The sequence below is a fragment of the Myxine glutinosa genome, chromosome 7 (genome assembly GCF_964187855.1).
Source record: "Myxine glutinosa chromosome 7, kmMyxGlut1.1, whole genome shotgun sequence".
Classification (NCBI taxonomy): domain Eukaryota; kingdom Metazoa; phylum Chordata; class Myxini; order Myxiniformes; family Myxinidae; genus Myxine; species Myxine glutinosa.
This window is the reverse complement of record NC_136267.1, coordinates 72,256,709-72,276,692: the sequence shown is the minus strand read 5'-3', so window position 1 is coordinate 72,276,692 and position 19,984 is coordinate 72,256,709. Positions and strand designations below refer to the sequence as shown.

General features: G+C 48.3%; 1 protein-coding gene across 2 annotated transcripts in view; it reads left to right on the top strand.

Moving 5' to 3' along the window:
• Window positions 1-656: 656 nt before the first annotated feature.
• Window positions 657-19,984, top strand: part of HMGCR (3-hydroxy-3-methylglutaryl-CoA reductase) — a 77,911-nt gene continuing 58,583 nt past the window's right edge. Inside the window, exons 1-2 of one of the 2 annotated variants that reach the window (XM_068122537.2) lie at window positions 657-826; window positions 6,165-6,334. In XM_068122537.2, coding sequence (XP_067978638.2) covers window positions 6,170-6,334 — 165 coding nt within the window. In that variant the 5' untranslated portion in view covers window positions 657-826; window positions 6,165-6,169. The remainder of the gene's footprint in view (window positions 827-6,164; window positions 6,335-19,984) is intronic. The other variant, XR_013624098.1, reaches the window with a different exon arrangement.

The following is a 19,984-nucleotide window of genomic DNA, read 5'->3' as shown; positions in this document are numbered from 1 at the left end:
TCTGCTTCTAACGACGACTCGACCACATCGTTGACTGTGAGACTCGCCGCCATCATTCTGAAGAGAAATTAACTTTGAGGAGAAAACGCGCGAATTTGGCGAACCGATGCTCGATTGATGCTGCGTGTGGATCCGCGCGTGAACCCACAATCACCTTTTGCACCAACATTTTCCACACTTTTTGCGCTTCACCTTTAAATAAAAACCGATTCTTTCATTTGCTCTTTTCTATATGAAACTTCACCACAACCTTCATCACCCGTGATGTACCAGTTTGTTCAAGGCATTATAAAAATTGGGGTCATCACCCGTGATGTACCAGGGGTCTGAGGAGGTACACGGATCATATTGAGCTTTTTTCCGTCAAAAACGGATTTCCGAAAAGAACCAACTTTGCCAGGGGGAGATCAATGCTTCACAACCCATGTGCGTCCCGTGCTCCTTTAACAATACATATTCGTACTGTACTTTAATACGGTACTCGTGCTGCTCAAATGTATGCGACGTTCTGTCGTATATCTCCAATTTAACTGGATTTTGTATACACAGCTCGTGGATCGGAATACGGAAAGAAACATCAGGAGAGGGATGGACGATGGATGGACCAACCGAGCGAAATACACAGCGTGGCATGTTGTGACGTCGCATGAGGCTGGCGAGTTCGACCAATGGGCGTGCGCTGCGCAGAACGGCTCATGTGACGTAGCGCACGTGAATTTAAGGATTTTCTTGAAGCAGGCCTGGTCCAGTGAGTGCGCCGCTTTCCCTTTTTTTCTACTTCAATGGGGTTTTTGGTGTCACTCTGACTCATCACGATCCCATAAAGGTTCGTACTGCCTTTAGTTTTGATAGACCTTCTCGGGGTTTTTTTCTCAAGTTTTTGAACGCCTACAGTGCGGCCTGTATGTGTCATCTTCACTGTCACAGTTTTCGTTTACGAGTGATATTTATATTTGTAATGGATATTTCTAGTTTATGAATAACATGACGCTTGTCCCGTTTTTTGCCTTTGTGAAGCCCGTGTGTATTCTTTACCCATAGTTAATGGGAATGCGAGATGTACAGTAACCATATTAATATTTAGCAGCAGGAATTTGGTTAAGGGTCTAACCATTTGGTTAAGAGTGGATCATTTACTGTTTAGTTAAGCGTGGATCATTTGGTTAAGAGTGGACCGTTTGGTTAAGCGTGGATTCTTTGGTTAAGCGTGGATTCTTTGGTTAAGCGTGGATCCTTTGGTTAAGCGTGGACCATTTGATTAAGCGTGGACCATTTGGTTAAGCGTGGATCATTTGGTTAAGCGTGGATCATTTGGTTAAGCGTGGATCATTTGGTTAAGCGTGGATCATTTGGTTAAGCGTGGATCATTTGGTTCAGTGTGAAACATTTGGTTAAGCGTAGACCATTTGATTAAGAGTGGATCATTTGGTTAAGCGTGGATCATTTGGTTAAGCGTGGACCATTTGGTTAAGCGTGGATCATTCGGTTCAGCGTGAAACATTTGGTTAAGCGTAGACTATTTGGTTAAGCGTGGACCATTTGGTTAAGCGTAGACCATTTGATTAAGAGTGGATCATTTGGTTAAGCGTGGATCATTTGGTTAAGCGTGGACCATTTGGTTCAGCGTGAAACATTTGGTTAAGCGTGGACTATTTGGTTAAGATTGGAGCATTTGGTTAAGATTGGAGCATTTGGTTAAGATTGGAGCATTTGGTTAAGCGTGGATCATTTGGTTAAGCACCGACAATTTGGTTAAGCGTGGACAATTTGGTTCAGCGTGAAACATTTGGTTAAGCGTGGACTATTTGGTTAAGATTGGAGCATTTGGTTAAGCGTGGATCATTTGGTTAAGCACCGACAATTTGGTTAAGCGTGGACCATTTGGTTAAGCACCGACAATTTGGTTAAGCGTGGATCATTTGGTCAAGCATCGACAATTTGGTTAAGCGTGGATCATTTGGTCAAGCATCGACAATTTGGTGAAGTGTGGATCATTCGGTCAAGCACCAACAATTTGGTTAAGTGTGGACCATTCGGTTAAGCGTGGACCATTCGGTTAAGCGTGGACCATTCGGTTAAGCGTGGACCATTCGGTTAAGCGTGGACCATTCGGTTAAGCGTGGACCATTCGGTTAAGCGTGGACCATTCGGTTAAGCGTGGACCATTTGGTTAAGCGTGGACCATTTGGTTAAGCGTGGACCATTTGGTTAAGCGTGGACCATTTGGTTAAGCGTGGACCATTTGGTTAAGCGTGGACCATTTGGTCAAGCACCGACAATTTGGTTAAGCATGGACCATTTGGTCCACTCCCCACCCCCCCCCCCCCTTCCCATGCCTCCTCCCCCCAAGCCCTCTCCCTTCCACACATCTCCCTGCTCTCGAATGTTGTGTTTGTGTGCTTCCCCTTCTCTCCCCATCTTGTCTTCCGCTCCCTATTTTTATATATTTTGTTTGTCTGGTTGATTTGTTTGTGAAGTAAATGTCAGCTCTTTCACGAGCCCTCTATTCAGCGTACAAACAAAAAAAAAAAGCACCGACAATTTGGTTAAGCGTGGACCATTTGGTTAAGCGTGGACAATTTAGTTAAGCACCGACAATTTGGTTAAGCGTGGACCATTTGGTTAAGCATGGACCATTTGGTTAAGCACTGACAATTTGGTTAAGGGTAGATCATTTGATTAAGCGTGGACCATTTGGTCAAGCATCGACAATTTGGTGAAGTGTGGATCATTCGGTCAAGCACCAACAATTTGGTTAAGCGTGGACCATTTGGTTAAGCACCGACAATTTGGTTAAGTGTGGACCATTCGGTTAAGCGTGGACCATTCGGTTAAGCGTGGACCATTCGGTTAAGCGTGGACCATTCGGTTAAGCGTGGACCATTCGGTTAAGCGTGGACCATTCGGTTAAGCGTGGACCATTCGGTTAAGCGTGGACCATTTGGTTAAGCGTGGACCATTTGGTTAAGCGTGGACCATTTGGTTAAGCGTGGACCATTTGGTCAAGCACCGACAGTTTGGTTAAGCGTGGACCATTTGGTCCACTCCCCCCCCCCCTTCCCATGCCTCTTCCCCCCAAGCCCTCTCCCTTCCACACATCTCCCTGCTCTCGAATGTTGTGTTTGTGTGCTTCCCCTTCTCTCCCCATCTTGTCTTCCGCTCCCTATTTTTATATATTTTGTTTGTCTGGTTGATTTGTTTGTGAAGTAAATGTCAGCTCTTTCACGAGCCCTCTATTCAGCGTACAAACAAAAAAAAAAAGCACCGACAATTTGGTTAAGCGTGGACCATTTGGTTAAGCACCGACAATTTAGTTAAGCACCGACAATTTGGTTAAGCGTGGACCATTTGGTTAAGCATGGACCATTTGGTTAAGCACTGACAATTTGGTTAAGGGTAGATCATTTGATTAAGCGTGGACCATTGAGCTATCTGGTGTGTGTTTTGTCGCTAACGGGGTCATACAATTCAAAAACTGCGGTTCTGGTTAAGTGCCAGTACTTGCACTAGGTGGGAGTGCAGGTGTGAAAATGACGCAGACGTGATGAGTGAAATGGTCTCGTCTTGCTATTGAGGTTTCTGCACTTGTAACTTGTAGAAGTTGTAGATGCCCACAATGATTAATAATGTTCAGAGTTATAGAAATGAAAAGTGCAACAATATTCTTGCTTTGTAATGTATGTTTGGGTTGTGTATAAACAGAGATATTTTGTGGTTAATCTTCCTTCTGTTAATGGTTAAAATCGACTAATAATAATATGGTTCCTTGGAGAATATCGTGACATGAATTGTCATCTTGAGAAATATATTGTTTTACTATAATTGTGGCCAAAAACATATTTGAAGCACTCTTTTGTGTTCTTAATCGCTTTTCTTTAAAGCTCAGGGTGCTGGTACTGGTAGAACACAGTAAGACCGCCAACCTGCCTGTTGTGAGAGAGTGAAAGACCCTCAGAATCAGTTTCATCACGGGAGATACTAATGATCTTAACAGTTTGGTTTCAACCGCGTGAAGCCGAGTTAGGTGTGAGGCAGGAGCACCGACCCAGAGGGGGGAACAGTATTCCATTGAGCTGCGGATGAAAGCCTTGTATGTGGTGAGGAGCTCAGGTGTGCCAAGGAAGGACTTCGCACGACGGAGGATGCCCAGTCGGCGACTGGCTTTGGAGGCCAGATTTGAAATGTGGTTTTCCCAGGAAAGATCATGGCAGATAGTGAGACCCAAAAGCTTGAGTGATAAAACTTCTTGGAGAGGATTGTTGAGAAAGTAGATGGGAGGGTTGTCCAGACGGTCTTTTCAGAGAGACAAAGTGAGAGTGTGTGATTTGTCAGAATTGAAAGCCATGTTCCATGAAAGACAGGATTGAAAGTTTGAGCTTTCTTATTGCACTGACAATGGGTTGGATGGTGGGTAACTGAGGGTTGACCAGAATGCCGACAGGTGATTGGAGAAGAAACAAATGTATAGGCAGCATTAATACTTCTTATTACTTGTACCAATATTTCCATCATTATCAATGTACCACACCCTTGACAGAGTGTCGTGGCTGTCAAAGTGGTCTCTTGGTAAGGGTCATGCTGGATGGTTTGCCGTTGCCATCCCTGCATTCAATCAGAGTAGGAATTTGTAATTTGCTCAGGGTGCTGGTAATAGCTCGCCTCCTCTTTGCAAAATATACCATGGGATCTTTAAGGTCCACTGAATAATGCCAGTAGGTGGGCTTCTCAGTTTAACGTCCCTCCAAGGGAATAATGCCAGCTGACATTGATGCTTTGCCCTGCCTGCTAAACACCAGGAAGACAGTTTTTTTACACAGTGCATTCAGAAAGTATTCAGACCCCTTCACTTTTTCACATTTTGTTATGTTGCAGCCTTATGCTGAAATCGTTTAAATTCATTTTTTCCCTCGTCAATCTCCACTCAATACCCCATAATGACAAAGAGAAAACAAGATTTTAGAAAGTTTTCCAAATTTATTAAAAAGAAAAAACTGAAATATCACATTGACATAGATATTCAGACCCTTTGCTATGACACTTGAAATTTAGCCCAGGTGCCTCCCATGTCTCTTGATCATCTTTGAGATGTTTCTGCACCTTGATTGGAGTCCACCTGTGGTAAATTCAATTGATTGGACATGATTTGGAAAGGCACACACCTGTCTATATAAGGTCTCACAGATGACAATGCATATCAGAGCAAAAACCTTGGTAATAGAGGTGACCAAGAACCCGATGGTCACTCTGGCTGAGCTCCAGAAATCCTGTGTGGAGATGGGAGAAACTTCCAGAAGGACAACCATCACTGCAACACCCCACCGATCTGGGCTTCATGGCAGAGTGGCCAGACGGACTTGAATTTACCACAGGTGGACTCCAATCTCGGTGTAGAAACATCTCAAAGATGATCAAGAGAAATGGGAGGCACCTGAGCTAAATTTCAAGTGTCATAGCAAAGGGTATGAATACTTATGTAAATGTGATATTTCATTTTTTTATTTTTAATAAATTTGCAAAACTTTCTAAATCCTGTTTTTTCCTTATCATTATGGGGTATTGAGTGTAGATTGATGAGGGAAAAAATGAATTTAAACGATTTCAGCATAAGGCTGCAACATAACAAAATGTGAAAAAAGTGAAGGGGTCTGAATACTTTCTGAATGCACTGTAGCTGGGTCGAGACTCGTGTCGACAGCTTTTTAGTTTTTTAAATTCCGTTTTATTGAAATTTGCCCTAAACAAGTTTGAAAGGCACTATATTTAAAGGGCTAGGAAGAGGAAAAACTGGCAAAACTTTTTCCGAGTCCTGAAACAAGGAAACCTCTTCATAGGACCACTGTGCAAGAGGGGGGTAATTAGGCCAGGCGGAAAAATACATTTTGCTACAACCATTGGGTGTTTTTTAGGAGACACCATCTCCTTACCAGATGGCTGTTGGCTCCCAAAGCGGGCAGAAAGGTGAATGCATATAAGTTGTGGCTAATCTGCTAGCCACACCAATAACTAAGGTGGCACAAATGGTTTTGACTGTTTTCAGGTCACGTGTTTTTATTTTTATTTTTACGAGATCTTCTGTCATGTTAAATTTTGTGAATACAAAATGTTTGGATTGTAGTCCATTAATATCACCAAGCTTGTCTATTAATTGCCACTTTTGTGTGCAGACATCATGCTGTCGCCGTTGTTCTTAGCCCATGGTCGTTTTATGGCATCTCATCCTTGGGAGGTGATTGTCGGTACCATTACCATCAACATCTGCTTGATGTCCATGGATATGTTTGGAGCGAAAAAACAGGTGCACGGATGGAACTACATGTATGCGGAAATGGATGAGGTAATAGAGCAGTTGGAGCTGACCCAGCTAAACATTGAGGCGGTTCATCAATGCGAATATCAAGTGATTCTCCTCATTATAGCTCTGACCTTTTTTCTTGTTTTTCCAGCTTTATCTCGTATAGTGTGCCACTTTGGATTTGCAAATGAAATAACGTATTTTGCCTGAACATTGCTTTTGTAATTGGTGCTGAGTAGCATGTTATTCCACTTCTCAATACAATCACCATCGATTTCCCAAAAGCCATCTGTCCTTACGCTCACTATACATATATGAAATTCGCACACATTTTACCCACAACCCATTTCACAGAGGTAAGGTAGTTCTGCTGGCTTAGTAGACTTGCCCGCTTTTCAACCCCGCCTAACTCCACCCCCCCCCCCAAAAATAAATATATATATATATATATATTATACTGTCCGACCCCGCTATTTACGGGTTCTGCGTATTCGCGGGTGATAAAGTGCAACCTGTTTCTCTATTTGCGGAAAAGTGTCCTGTGAATTAAAAAAATAATTTTTTTCTTTTCGCGGCCGTGTTCCACGAAATCGCGTTTTATTGTCCTCCGTCGCACCGCGGAGCGAAAGGGGGACTATGGTTTTTCCCCTCCGTCCGTGTGTCCGTCCGTCCGACCGTGTGTGCGTGCTTAAGCGAAGGACCGCATTCGAATTTGGTGTGTGGGTGCAACCCACGTCAAAATCCAAGATGGCCGCCGCCATGTATGTCTGATGCCATGTATGTCTGAACCTTGTGAACGGAATATCTTGAAAAATAAGCGAAGTACCAACTTCTAATCTGGTGTGTGGGTGTATCTAGGCATAAGGAAGAACCCTATTGAAAATTGGGTCGCCACGTAAAAATCCAAGATGGCCGCCACCGTATATATGTCTGAACCTTGTGAGTGAAATATCTTGAAAAATAAACGAACTACTAAATTCTAATCTGGTGTGTGGATGTATCTACGCATAAGGGAGACCGCTATTGAAAATTGGGTCGCCACGTCAAAATCCAAGATGGCCGCCTTGCATCTTCCACTTTGTCAACTCGCATCACTTCACCGACGGGGGACCTAGGCGTAACGCTTATTATTTTTTTTCCTATTCGCGGCCATGTTCCACGAAATCCTGGGGGGTTTTTTTCCTATTTGCGGCCGTGTTCCACAAGTTCGCGGTTTTTTTTTTTCTATTTGTGGACGTCTTCCATGAATTCCCGATTTTTCAGGGGTGTAAAAAACATTTTTTCACGACCTGTTAGCTTCACATACAGTATTTATAAAACCTTTGCGGATTTTGCCTCTCTATTCGTGGATTTTGCCTATTTATTCACGATTTGGTCTTCTCTATTCGCGGATTTTCATGACTGGAACCTATCCCCCTTTTTTCATTGAAACAATGTTCCGCTATTCGTGGGTTTAGCTATTCGCAGATTTTGCTATTCGCAGATTTTCCAGGAACGTATCCCCCGCGAATAGCAGGGTCCAAGGGTATGGGTATATATATATTGTTACGGTTTTGCGCGACCCCCGTTCACTTACCAAGGGGAGATTAAGCCCCTTGTTCTCCTTGGGTCTTTGCAACCGCGAGACTGAGTCGTCACTTCCGGTCAGACGCGGGACAGGGTTCGGGACAGGTTTCGCACGTACCTAAGTACCCACGCCGCCGCGGAAGCGGGGATCAAGTCTCGCACGAACCACGCGTAATTTGAGTACACCCGAGCGGATGGCGTACCACGTGGTCCGTGCTATTACCTTGGTATTGGAACCCGATCAGAGCGATATAATTCGTACCATGCTTAGTCAATGATGGAGAGACAAAAGCGATCGAATCAAAGAAATAACAGGTTTAATTATTATTTACAATGATTGGTAGAAGAAGCAGAGAGACAGGGCAGTCTTTTACAGTCTTAACTTATCTCATCCAGACAATGGGCCCATTCACACTCACAGGGGGATGAAGGAAGAATTGTTCATGCGCTGAACGTGTCGGCCTTGGTCGTCCAGGAACAGCTCACTCGGCGTGGCCCTCTGGCGGTTGCCGCACGTTCCCCGGTGAAGACAGGCAGGCAACCTCCTATTGCGTTGAGTAGCTACATATCAGATTCACGCCGACAACTAACCGAATGCCGGACATAGAACACATAGGGCAGCATTTTTATATTTACAAGAACAAAAAACTTAATTTATTTACAATTCTATGACCCAGGACCTGTCCTTTTTGGAAAGAAGATTGGAGGGAAGAGAAAGCACAGCAAAGCACAAAAACACACATCATCATCACATTTGCTGCTTGCTTCTTGCATCTTGCTTCTTGCATCTTCTGTGTGCATAAATCAAACCGGCTAGCCCCCGGACCGGCATACAGGCCATTTTTAATCCTCCGCTTCCGGTCCGGTCTGGAGAGGACGCTGGCGTTACTTGTTCGCCACTTCTCCGACTGGGCCATTGTACATAGTTTGCTTTTCTGGTGGTCGTGGCGGATTTTTGACCGTTGGGTCTGGCCTCTGCTCGGTCCCGGCTCTGCTCCTGGCTTCGCCTGCCCGGCTCCTCCACTGTTTCCTCAGGCCCGCGCCCGTTGTTTGCGGCGGTGGCTGTTTGTGGCGGTGGCTGTTTGCCGCTGTGGTCTTGATTAGCGGCTGCGGTCGTTTGCCGCTGCGTTTGCCGCTTTGCCTCCTCGACCTTAGCCTCGTACTCGTCCCTTCGCTCCTGCCTGGCATGGCTCTGAGGTACTCCGCCGCAAGGCTTCTTCTGCTCAATACTTACTCCACCCCATCATGCATCTCTGCAATCAAGTACCACGGACTCCTGTGACGACCCAGATACATTCATAGAGGCTCCGGTCGAAAGTTTGTTTACTTACAAACGGGTCACTCCATTCCCGTACTCTGGTCGGCTCAGCGCACTCCCACTCATCGTCCCAGCGCACCTGGTCACAGCAACGCACACGATCGCACCTCCTGTCTGCAAACCCTGGCTAAATCACCTGAGTTCATCCCCACCGTACAAAACAACATCAAGCTCACCCTGTTCAATACCCGGTCCCTCAACAACAAAAGCCTCATCCTGAACGACTACATTCTGGATAATAAACTGGACTTTCTCTGTCACTGAAACCTGGCAACAACCTCTGGACTACTTCGCACTCAACCTCACCCCACCCAATGGATATTCTTACATCAATAAACCACGCTCGGAGGGCCGAGGTGGTGGAATTGCTGTAATTCACCGACAAGACATCAAGACCAGCCTCATCTCCATCGCATCTGCTCCATCATTTGAACACCTGGCTTTTAAACTCTCTGGTCACACACAGTCAGTCATGGCTGTCGTCTACCGCCCTCCCAAACCACACCCATCATTCCTGTCTGACTTCTCCTACTTTCTGACCCAGCTCTGTTCCCTCTCCCTCTCAATCCTCCTCCTCGGCGATTTCAATATCCACATGGACTCCACTGACTCCACAATAACCACTGACTTCACTGATTTACTCACCTGCTTTAACCTCATTCAACATGTCAACTTTCCTACCCATAACCGTGGTCACATTCTGGACCTTGTCTGCTCTACTGGATTTTAATTTTGCACCATCTCTCTGGCTCCGACCTCACCCTCTCTGACCACTTAGCCATCACTATGACCATCAACATCCCCACCCCAGCACCAAGGCATTATCGCACTATCAACTTCCGTAAGCTAAACGCTCTTTCACCTACCTCATTCTCATCCACCCTCTCTGAAAAAATGTCCACTTCTCCCTTCGTTGACCTCCACACCCCTTCTGACCTCACTGACTACTACAACCACACTCTCTCCTCCTGCCTTGACCAGCTTGCGCCCGTGAAAACCAAAACAGTTTCTTTCACCCATTCTGCTCCCTGGTTTACCCCTGAACTCCGCCTGATGAAAACTCGTGCTCGCCAACTTTTTTTTTGTATACTGAATCGAGGCTCGTGAAAGAGCTAACATTTATTTCACAAACAAATCAACCAGACAAACAAAATGAAAGACTCCGCAATAAAACAGGTCTCACAATTCACTCCCAAGCCTACAAGGACCACCTACAACACTACAAAGATGCCCTCTCCCGCGCCTGCTCCGCCTACTACTCTCAAATTATCCACTCTGGCTCCGGAAACCCAAAAGCACTCTTCTCTACAATAAACAAACTCCTCAGCCCCCTGAACACCACCACCCAGTCATTCACAATCGACAACTGCATCTCCTTCCTTTCATTCTTCCAATGCAAAATTGACAACATCTAAAACAGCTTAACCACCACCGCATCCGCTCCTCCTCAAACCACCTGCCCCCCCCTTATCCTGCCAACCCCTGTCTCAATTCTCCCCAGTCTCCCCTACTGACCTCTCTGAACTCCTCATAGGAATGAAAACTGCCACCTGCACTCTTGACCCCATCCCCTCCAGCTTTGTCAAGGCCTCCCTTCCTGCTCTCTCTCCACTTATCACTGCAACAATAAACTCCTCCCTGTCTACAGGCATCGTCCCACCATCCCTCAAAATTGCTGCTGTTACCCCCATTCTGAAAAAACCTGGACTCAACCCTGACACCCTAAATAACTTCAGACCCATCTCCAACCGACCCTTTCTGTCAAAAGTTTTGGAACGCGCTGTAGCCACTCAACTCAAACATCACCTCTCTGCCAATAACCTGTATGAAACATTCCAATCCGGATTCCGCTCCAACCACAGTACTGAAACTGCTCTCCTCAAAATCACCAACGACCTTCTCCTCTCCTCTGACGCTGGCAACCTCAACATTCTCATCCTCCTCGACCTCAGCGCCGCCTTTGACACCATCAATCACACCATCCTCCTCACCCGACTTGAAACCACCTTTAACATTACCGGCACTGCCCTCTCTTGGATCAAATCATACCTCTCTGACAGACGCCAGTTCATCTCCATCAATAACTGCAAATCCCCCACTGCTCCCCTCCCCCAAGGTGTCCCCCAAGGTTCAGTTCTTGGCCCCCTCCTCTTCATCCTGTACCTGTCCCCCCCTTGGTCACTTAATCCTCCGTCATGGTCTCCAATTCTACTGCTTCGCCGATGACATCCAGCTTTTCATCTCCACCAAGTCCATCTCCACCGCCACTCACTCTATCCTGACAAACTGCATCACTGAAATAAAATCCTGGCTTCAAATCAACTTCCTCAAACTTATCTATGATAAATCTGAAATAATCATCATTGGCCCAAAAACGCTCACCAAATCCACCCATAACTTCGCCCTCAACATCGACGGTTTCCCAGTATCCACCTCCCCACACATCCGGAATCTTGGCATCATCTTTCACCAAACCCTCTCCTTCGACAAATACATTAAACAGATCACAAAGACAGCCTTCTTTCACCTGAAAAACATCGCTCGTCTCCGTCCATCCCTCTCCTCCATGGCTGCAGAAACCCTCATCCACGCCTTCATCACCTCCCGTCTGGACTACTGCAACAGCCTTCTCTATGGTTCACCCTCAATAATCACCAATAAACTCCAATACATTCAGAACTCCGCTGCCCGTCTACTCACCCATTTCCGGACCCGTGACCACATCACCCCCGTCCTTTACAAGCTTCACTGGCTTCCCATCCCCCAGAGAATCCAGTACAAAATCCTCCTCTTGACCTACAAAGCCCTCCATAACCTGGCCCCATCCTACCTGGCTGACCTCCTCTCCAGACACACTCCCACCCACAACCTCCGCTCTGCTGGTACCAATCTCCTGACCCCCCCCCCCCCCATCCGGACCAAATTCAGATCCTGGGGGGACAGAGCCTTCTCCATCGCTGCTCCCACCCTCTGGAACTCATGACCTCACACCATCAGAGACTCCTCCTCACTCACCACATTCAAAACATCACTCAAGACTGACCTGTTCAACACTGCATTCAACATTTAACCCACAGCATTTAACCCCTGACTATCTCTTCTCCTTCTCCTTCCTTTTGCTTTGATTATTTACCTGTTGATTTTTGTCTTTTTGCACTTGTTTTTTTTTGTACTCTGTCAAAGCGTCTTTGGGCTTCTTGAAAAGCGCTATATAAAATAAATGTATTATTATTATTATTATTATTCTGTGTGCATATATCAAACCGGCTAGCCCCCGGACCGGCATACAGGCCATTTTTAATCTTCAGGGCTACCTAAACTGACACATCTTCTCATCCCTAGCACACCATAATAAAAATGCACAAAAAAATGCTTTTATTTTATTTCTTTGCCAAGCAGGGCCACTCCCTTGTGGTCCAACTGCGTGGCATTAACGCCACTCAAAACAAGTGGCCTGAAGATGCAAGGTGATTTTGCAGCAAAGTGCTGCACAGCAGAGGTGCAAGGCCACAAAGCTTGTGGTCCATAGTGTGTAAGGTGCAGCAAAGGGTTTGTGGCAGCAAAGTGCTGCACAGGTGTAGCAAAGTTGTAGCGAAAGGATATGGCAGCAAAGTGCTGCACAGATGTAGCAAGGTGCAGAAGGGATGCTGCACAGGTCGATGGTGCTGCACAGTTCCACCTCCAAAATGGTCCTGGGGTGGGGGAAGAGACAAGGCATCATCCACTTTCTAAACTCCCCTCTTGCCCCTCCCATCCAAATCCCCCCCCTTGCACCTACACTCCGAAACTTCCCCCTTGCCCCTCCACTCTTAAACTCCCCCCTTGCCCCTCCACTCCTGAACTCCCCCCTTGCCCTTCCCCTCCTAAACTTCCCCTTTGCCCCTCCCCTCCTAATCCCCCCCCTTGCCCCTCCACTCCTGATCTCCCCCCTTTCCCCTTCCCTCCAAAACTCCCCCCTTGCCCCTCCCCTCCTAAACTCCCCCCTCACTCCTCCCCTTCAAAACTCCCCCCCAATCCCTCCCATTCAATTCTCCCCCCATACCATTCCTCTCCAATTCTCTCTCCTCCACCCTCCTCCTCCAAGCTGCCTCCTCCCCACTTCGTCTCCCTTCTATCTCATACCTCCACCCCCCCAAACCTTCTACTTTCCTCTGCCCCCCCTCAAACAACCCCTCACCGTGCCGCATCCCTTCACCAGCAAACCTTCCATCCTCCTCATCCTTCCCTTTCTTGGAACTCTTCTGCAACATCTGAAACACTATCAACTGCTCTCCCTACCTCCCCCTCTCATCCTTCATCTTACCCTACTCCTCCCCTCCCCTGTCCTGTACCCGATGCTCCCCCTCTCTCTTCATTAACGGTATGGACCTCAAACATCCGGGGCCTTCGCTCAAACCTGACTGATCTCTCCATACAGGTTGCTTCTGACAATCCAGACTTGATCTGCTTAACAGAGACTTTCCTCCTTCAAGATGTCTCTGATTCCTTAATATCTCTTCCTGGTTACTCCCTCCTCCGGTATGATAGACCTGAGCCTCGGCCTGGTGGTGGGGTGGCTATCTTTGTCAAAAACTCTCTTCCTCACTCTCCTTGCACTGCTCTCTTTCCTCCTCACCCGCAGGAGTACCTCTGGTTACGGCTTCCTCTCCGCTCCCACCTTTTGTTCATATGTGTTCTGTACCGTCCCCCAAACAGTGATGACTCCATCTACATTTCAATGTCTGACAACATGGACCAACTTCTATCCACTCATCCCAACTCTCTCTTCCTCATATGTGGTGACTTCAACTGTCATCATGCCACCTGGTTGGGTGTGGGTTCCTCTCTCACTAGTCATGGCACCTCAGCAAAGGACTTCTGTGACTCACTGGGATTGACACAATCTGTCAATTTCCCGACCCGGATCTCAGCCAATGGAGTATCTTCTCTTCTAGACTTGGTTATGACAAACTTCCCTGCTAATGTCTGCTGCTCTTCTTCTGCTCCAATCGGTTCTTCTGATCATGTGCTTGTCAAAGTGGACATCTCTCTGGCCATTCTCAGAGAGCCTCCTCAGCGTCGACGAGTCTGGCATTTCACTCAGGCTGACTGGGACGGTCTTCAAGCAGCCATCAATCGTCTGGATTGGTCTCCCATCTCCACTGCCTCTGACATCAATTCTTCCTGGGAATTCTTCCAAAGCAAACTGATCTCTCTCATGCACAGATTTATCCCATCTCGCCTGCAATTGTCTTACCCTTCCTCCCGTCCATGGTACACTGAATCTTGTGGTGAGGCAGTTGCCCTGAAACAACTTGCCTTTGCCTCTTGGAAGGCTAATCCAACTGAAGGAAATCTAAGTTCCTTCCACCAAGCTCGGAACAAGTGTGTGTCTACCCTCAGGAGTGCCAGGAAGCACTATCTCTCCTCACTCAAGAATGAACTCTCAAACCTGTCTCCTTCCTCCAAATCCTGGTGGCGTCTGGTCAAATCCGTTTCTGGTGTTTGTTCCCCCTCCATCCCCTCCCTTACCTCAAATGGCCACACAGTTGACATCGCACGTGACAAAGCCGAATGCCTCAACTCTGTGTTCGCCTCGAAATCCTTAGTCCCAAACCCATCTCTCTCTGTTCCCACCTTTCCCAGTCGAACCCAAATGCTCCTGGACTCTGTGTCCTTCTCTCCTGACAAGGTGGAGGAGTTTTTGTCAAACCTCGACTCTGATTCTGCAACTGGACCAGACGGCATCAGCCCACGGGTCCTAAAATCCTGCTCTGCCGCTCTATCTCACCCTCTCTCTGTTCTTTTCACCCTATCTTTTGCTCAAGGTCATCTGCCAGCATCCTGGAAATCAGCTAACATTACCGCTTTACACAAAAAAGGTGCAAAAACAGATCCTTGCAACTACAGACCAATCAGCCTGCTCCCAATTATCAGCAAAGTCATGGAATCCATCATTGCTTCGGATATGAAATCTTTCCTCTTCTCCAATGGCTTGATCTCTGATCATCAATTTGGTTTCAGACCAGGTCACTCTACTCTGGACATGCTGCTTCTGCTGTCTCAACAATGGATGGAGGTCCTGAATGCCAAACAGGAAATCAGAGCTGTCTCCCTTGACATATCAAGGGCCTTTGATACGGTCTGGCACCCAGCTCTGCTCACCAAACTCTCCTCCTATGGTATCCATGGAAATCTCCATGCATGGCTTGCGGACTTCCTCTCTGGTCGTAGTCAACGTGTGGCCCTGAATGGATTTCTCTCATCTCCCCTTCCTGTTCAGGCTGGAGTTCCCCAAGGAAGTGTGCTGGGCCCTGTGCTTTTTCTGGTCTTTATCAATGATCTCTCTGACTCTCTGGAAAATCCTCTCTATCTCTTTGCTGATGACTCCACTCTCTGCCGCTCCATTCCTCTTCCCTCAGATAGGCAGTCTGCAGCCTCCTCACTCTCTGAAGACCTGGACAAAATCACAGACTGGTCAAACAAGTGGAACATGTCTTTCAATCCTGCCAAATCTCACTCTCTTACTATGTCTCTCCGAAAAGATCGACTGGACAACCCTCCCATCTACTTTCTCAACAATCCTCTCCAAGAAGTTCTGTCACTCAAGCTTTTGGGTCTCACTATCTGCCATGATCTTTCTTGGGAAAACCACATTTCCAAGCTGGCCTCCAAAGCCAGTCGCCGACTGGGCATCCTCCGTCGTGCGAAGTCCTTCCTCGGCACACCTGAGCTCCTCACCACATACAAGGCTTTCATCCGCAGCTCAATGGAATACTGTTCTCCCCTATGGGCTGGTGCTCCTGCCTCACACCTGGCTCGGCTTCACGCTGTTGAATCCAAAGCTTTCAAAATCATTGGAATCTCCCGCGCTGAAGCTATCTCTGAGGGCCTTTCACTCACTCACCGCAGGCAGGTAGGTGGTCTTTCTGTCTTCTACCGACTCCTCTCCGGCCTTGCTCCCCCAGCTCTCTCCGTGCTCTGTCCCCCAAATATTCCTACAGGTCGCACAAGATCTGCCAGCAACCCTCTGATGGTTAAACTGCCGAAATCTCGGCTCTCTGCTCACCTTCACTCTTTCATTCCTCTTTTCTCCCGCCTGTGGAACAAACTCCCACACTCCCTTCAATCCCTCTCCTCCCTCCAGGTCTTTAAAACAGCTGTTCACCACCATCTCTTATCTTCCCCCATCCATAACCTTGATCTTTTCTACCCCCACTAATTCACCCCAGATCCACCTTGTTTGAAATTCCAACTTATTTCCTGGAAATCCTGGCAGTGTCCATATGTTTATACCTCTCCCACCCCCCCCCCCCTTCACATGCCTCCCCCCCTTCACATGCCTCCCCCCTTCACATGCCTCCCCCCCAAAGCCCTCTCCCTCCCACAGATCTCTCGATGTCTCCATGTCTCTCGGTCCCTGCTCTCAAATGTTGTGTTTGTGTCCTTCCCCCTCTCTCCCCATCTTGTCTACCGCTCCCGATGTTATTTGTTTTATGTGTCTGTTTGTCTTTCTGTGTGATTAATTTTCGCTCTTTCACGAGCCTCGATCTTGTATACAAAAAAAAACAAAAAAAAAAACACACACACACAACAAGCAAAGCGGAAAGGACGAAATGGCACACAGAAACACAAGGTAATGCGGTGCGAGGGACGCGGGAGAGCGAGCAGAGCAGGCTCGTCCCTAACCGTTCGTACCCCCCACCGTCAGCTTACACTACCCTAGCCCTCCTTGTATTTACAATCCGTCTCTATGTCTTGTCTCCCATATCCCCCTCTATTTCAAATTCGTCTCCCAATCCCTCCCAGGAAGGAAGGATGGAACAACCACAATGTCCCATTACGTCATGATGCGTATCACTACTCAAACAGTTTCAAAGTGCCTTGGTGTGGAGCTTCGTCCTCCTTGGTGATTGGCTGTGGATGGTGCGAAGGGATTTCTCATCTCCTAACTACTCTAATGCGTTACTCATTTAAACTACCCGGGGTTGTACCCTGTCAATCGGCCTCTTTAAACTATGTGGTTCTAAGAACCCGAATTCCCATTGCCCACTCTGTGGTGTCCTCCGAATTTGGGTCTCACTCCCACAAATTTTCTCTCTGTGCCCTTGCACAATTTCGGGGCTGGGTCGTGTGGCTCTACCAGCAGGTCTACCTACCTGCGCACCTCCGCCACTGAAGTCGCCACCTGAGCTTACCTGCTCCTGCGACTACCTAAACTCGGGAAGGCCCCTCCTGGCACTTTACCCCTGATGCCCACCTTGGCATTGGGCAACCCGGGTCCTCTCCTGGGATCCTCGGGCCCCACTCAACAACTCACAACTACCCTAACTGGGGAAGGCCCTTCCTGGCGCTTACCCCCTCTGTGCCCACCTTGGCATTGGGCAACCCGGTCCTTCCCTTGGATCCTCGGGCCCCACTCAACACTACAACTAACCGGCTCCCAGAGCCTACCTGCGGCCTCACCTGGCCGACAAACTACCAGTGGCGGAGTGCCCCAATAACCATACGCACCAATTAAGCCACACGCCCAGCCATTCCACATACTCATGCACCCAACAAAAACACTACTTTCCACTACTCGCACCACAGGTGTCAATATCCATACAAATTTTGCCTATTCCCTCTACCTGGCTTTACACTACCCCCCAGGCTTTCGGGAATGGGTTCCACTCTTCCCCCATTCAATCCTTCGCACCATGCATTCCACACCTTTTATTCCCACACCAAGCATTCCACACTACTTATTCGCACACCATTTATCTCACAGAGTTTTTGTCTCACACACCTGTTGTGCTCACACACCTCTTTCCATACACCTCAACACAACTCCATTTGTCTCAACACACAATTTCTCATTCACACAGCATCATCTGGCTAACTGGTTTTCCTCTAAAACTCGTGCTTCCCTGTCATCCCTTTAAACTATGCACTCCCTTGTCATATCATCCATCTAACCTCTCTACGTCCCCTCTACAGTTCAAGAGTCACTACTTAAATCTCATTCTCTACTGTCTGCTAATTCCCTAACATTATCCTAGCCCTCCCTCGGCTAGCTTCGGTGCCCCATGGAGGTAACCATTGCTGGCACCCCCATGTGCCTAACACTGCCATCCCCCTAAACTAATGCTCATGGGCCCTGGCCGTGTGAGGAATGGTGACACCACCATTCCTCCACGTAGGGTACACTACTCTCATCAGTCCACTACACTCGAGCCTAACCAAGTGGATGTACATTGTCGGGCTTGGACTCGACGGGCCGAGCGATCCATGCGGGTGGTTGGTCTCCTGTATGTTGGGTCCGTCCGGCATTTTCGATCCACGGAAGGAGGTATGGATGGGCCGAGAAGCAGGGCTCCATCCCTGCACGGGGCCTTGCGGTCTCACGCACGATGACCCAACCGCCTCGGCCGGAGCACCGCACCCGCGAGGGTGCGCGGCTCCGAAATCTCCTACCTCCCCCTGAACCTCGCCGATTGCCTTTGCCTGTCACGGTACGGCACCAACCATACAGTGCGGGGGCCGGCACGAATCGTGCACGCCGGTCCTTGTGAGACCGCCGCGGCACCGATCCCCGCCGGTCCCTGCTGCACACAACTCACCGGGGGCCCGCGTCTGCTATCCGTCCCGCTAAACGCTACCCCGGTCGGTGTCGATGCTTGAGCCGCGTCCTCACACCTCGCGACCCACTCCGCACTCGCACACCCAGGCGCCCCCGTGCCTCTCATACACTCCGTTACTGCACACTCTCCTTCCACATTCTCTGGTGTGCATTCTCCCTCACACTCTGTACTCGTACCCTCACACCGAGGCGCACTCACGCCTTTCACAAACTTCATCATCACACACTTTCCTGTTACACACTCCGTAACACCCCTGCACACACTCTGCAACACGCTCCGGTGTGCTCTCCTGCACACACTCTGCAACACACTCCAGTGTGCACTCCTGCACACACTCTGTAACACACTCCCCCATTACCCACTCCGTAACACACTCTTCTCCGGCACACTCTGGTGCACACTTTTCTCTCACACGCTTCGGCACACACACTCTCATTGCACACTCCATAACACCCTCGGGTGTGCACTCTCCTGTTACACACCCAATCATCGCACACCCTGGCGCACACTTTTCTTGCTCACGCTTCGGCGCACACACTCTCTCGTACTGCGTACCAGTCGCCCTCGTATATCGCACAATGGACCTTCCGCGAACGCCCGGGTCTCGCCTCTACCCCAAGCGCGCCAAAAACCCGTTTGCGCCAAACACATTCACGCCATTTTTTTCACTCACCTTGGGGTCCTCCTTCCCCGGCTTCTTCGCCAGCACCTGTAAACCTTTATTGGGGTTAGCAAGCACGGCATCACGGTGTAAATGCAAACTTTGTGCGGGTTCAATTTCTTTCTCCCACGACTTATTTCCTATTTCTCCCGTCTCTTCAGCCCCAATTATTTATTTTTCCTTGACGACCGCCGGCGCCCATAAAATTTCTTTGTCCAATTCGGCGACCGTCGGCTCTTCTACAATTTCCTCTCGCGTCGCGACCCTCATAGCCCCGGTCAATTTGGCTGTGCCTTGCTCAAGCTCGCTCCCCACGCGTTCCTCACCCTGCTTCACCTCGTCGCGCGCCACCGCGACCATCCCGCTCGACCCGCGCCTAATGTCCTCCCCCATCTCTTTCATGTCACATACCCATTCTTCCATTTTATTCTCTCGGGCATCCATTCTTGCCATTATTTGGTCCATAAAAAATCGCATGTACCCTGGTATCGCGGGCTTGGCTTCCGCCGCCACGTGCGAGGCACCGCTATTTCCTTTGCCAACTG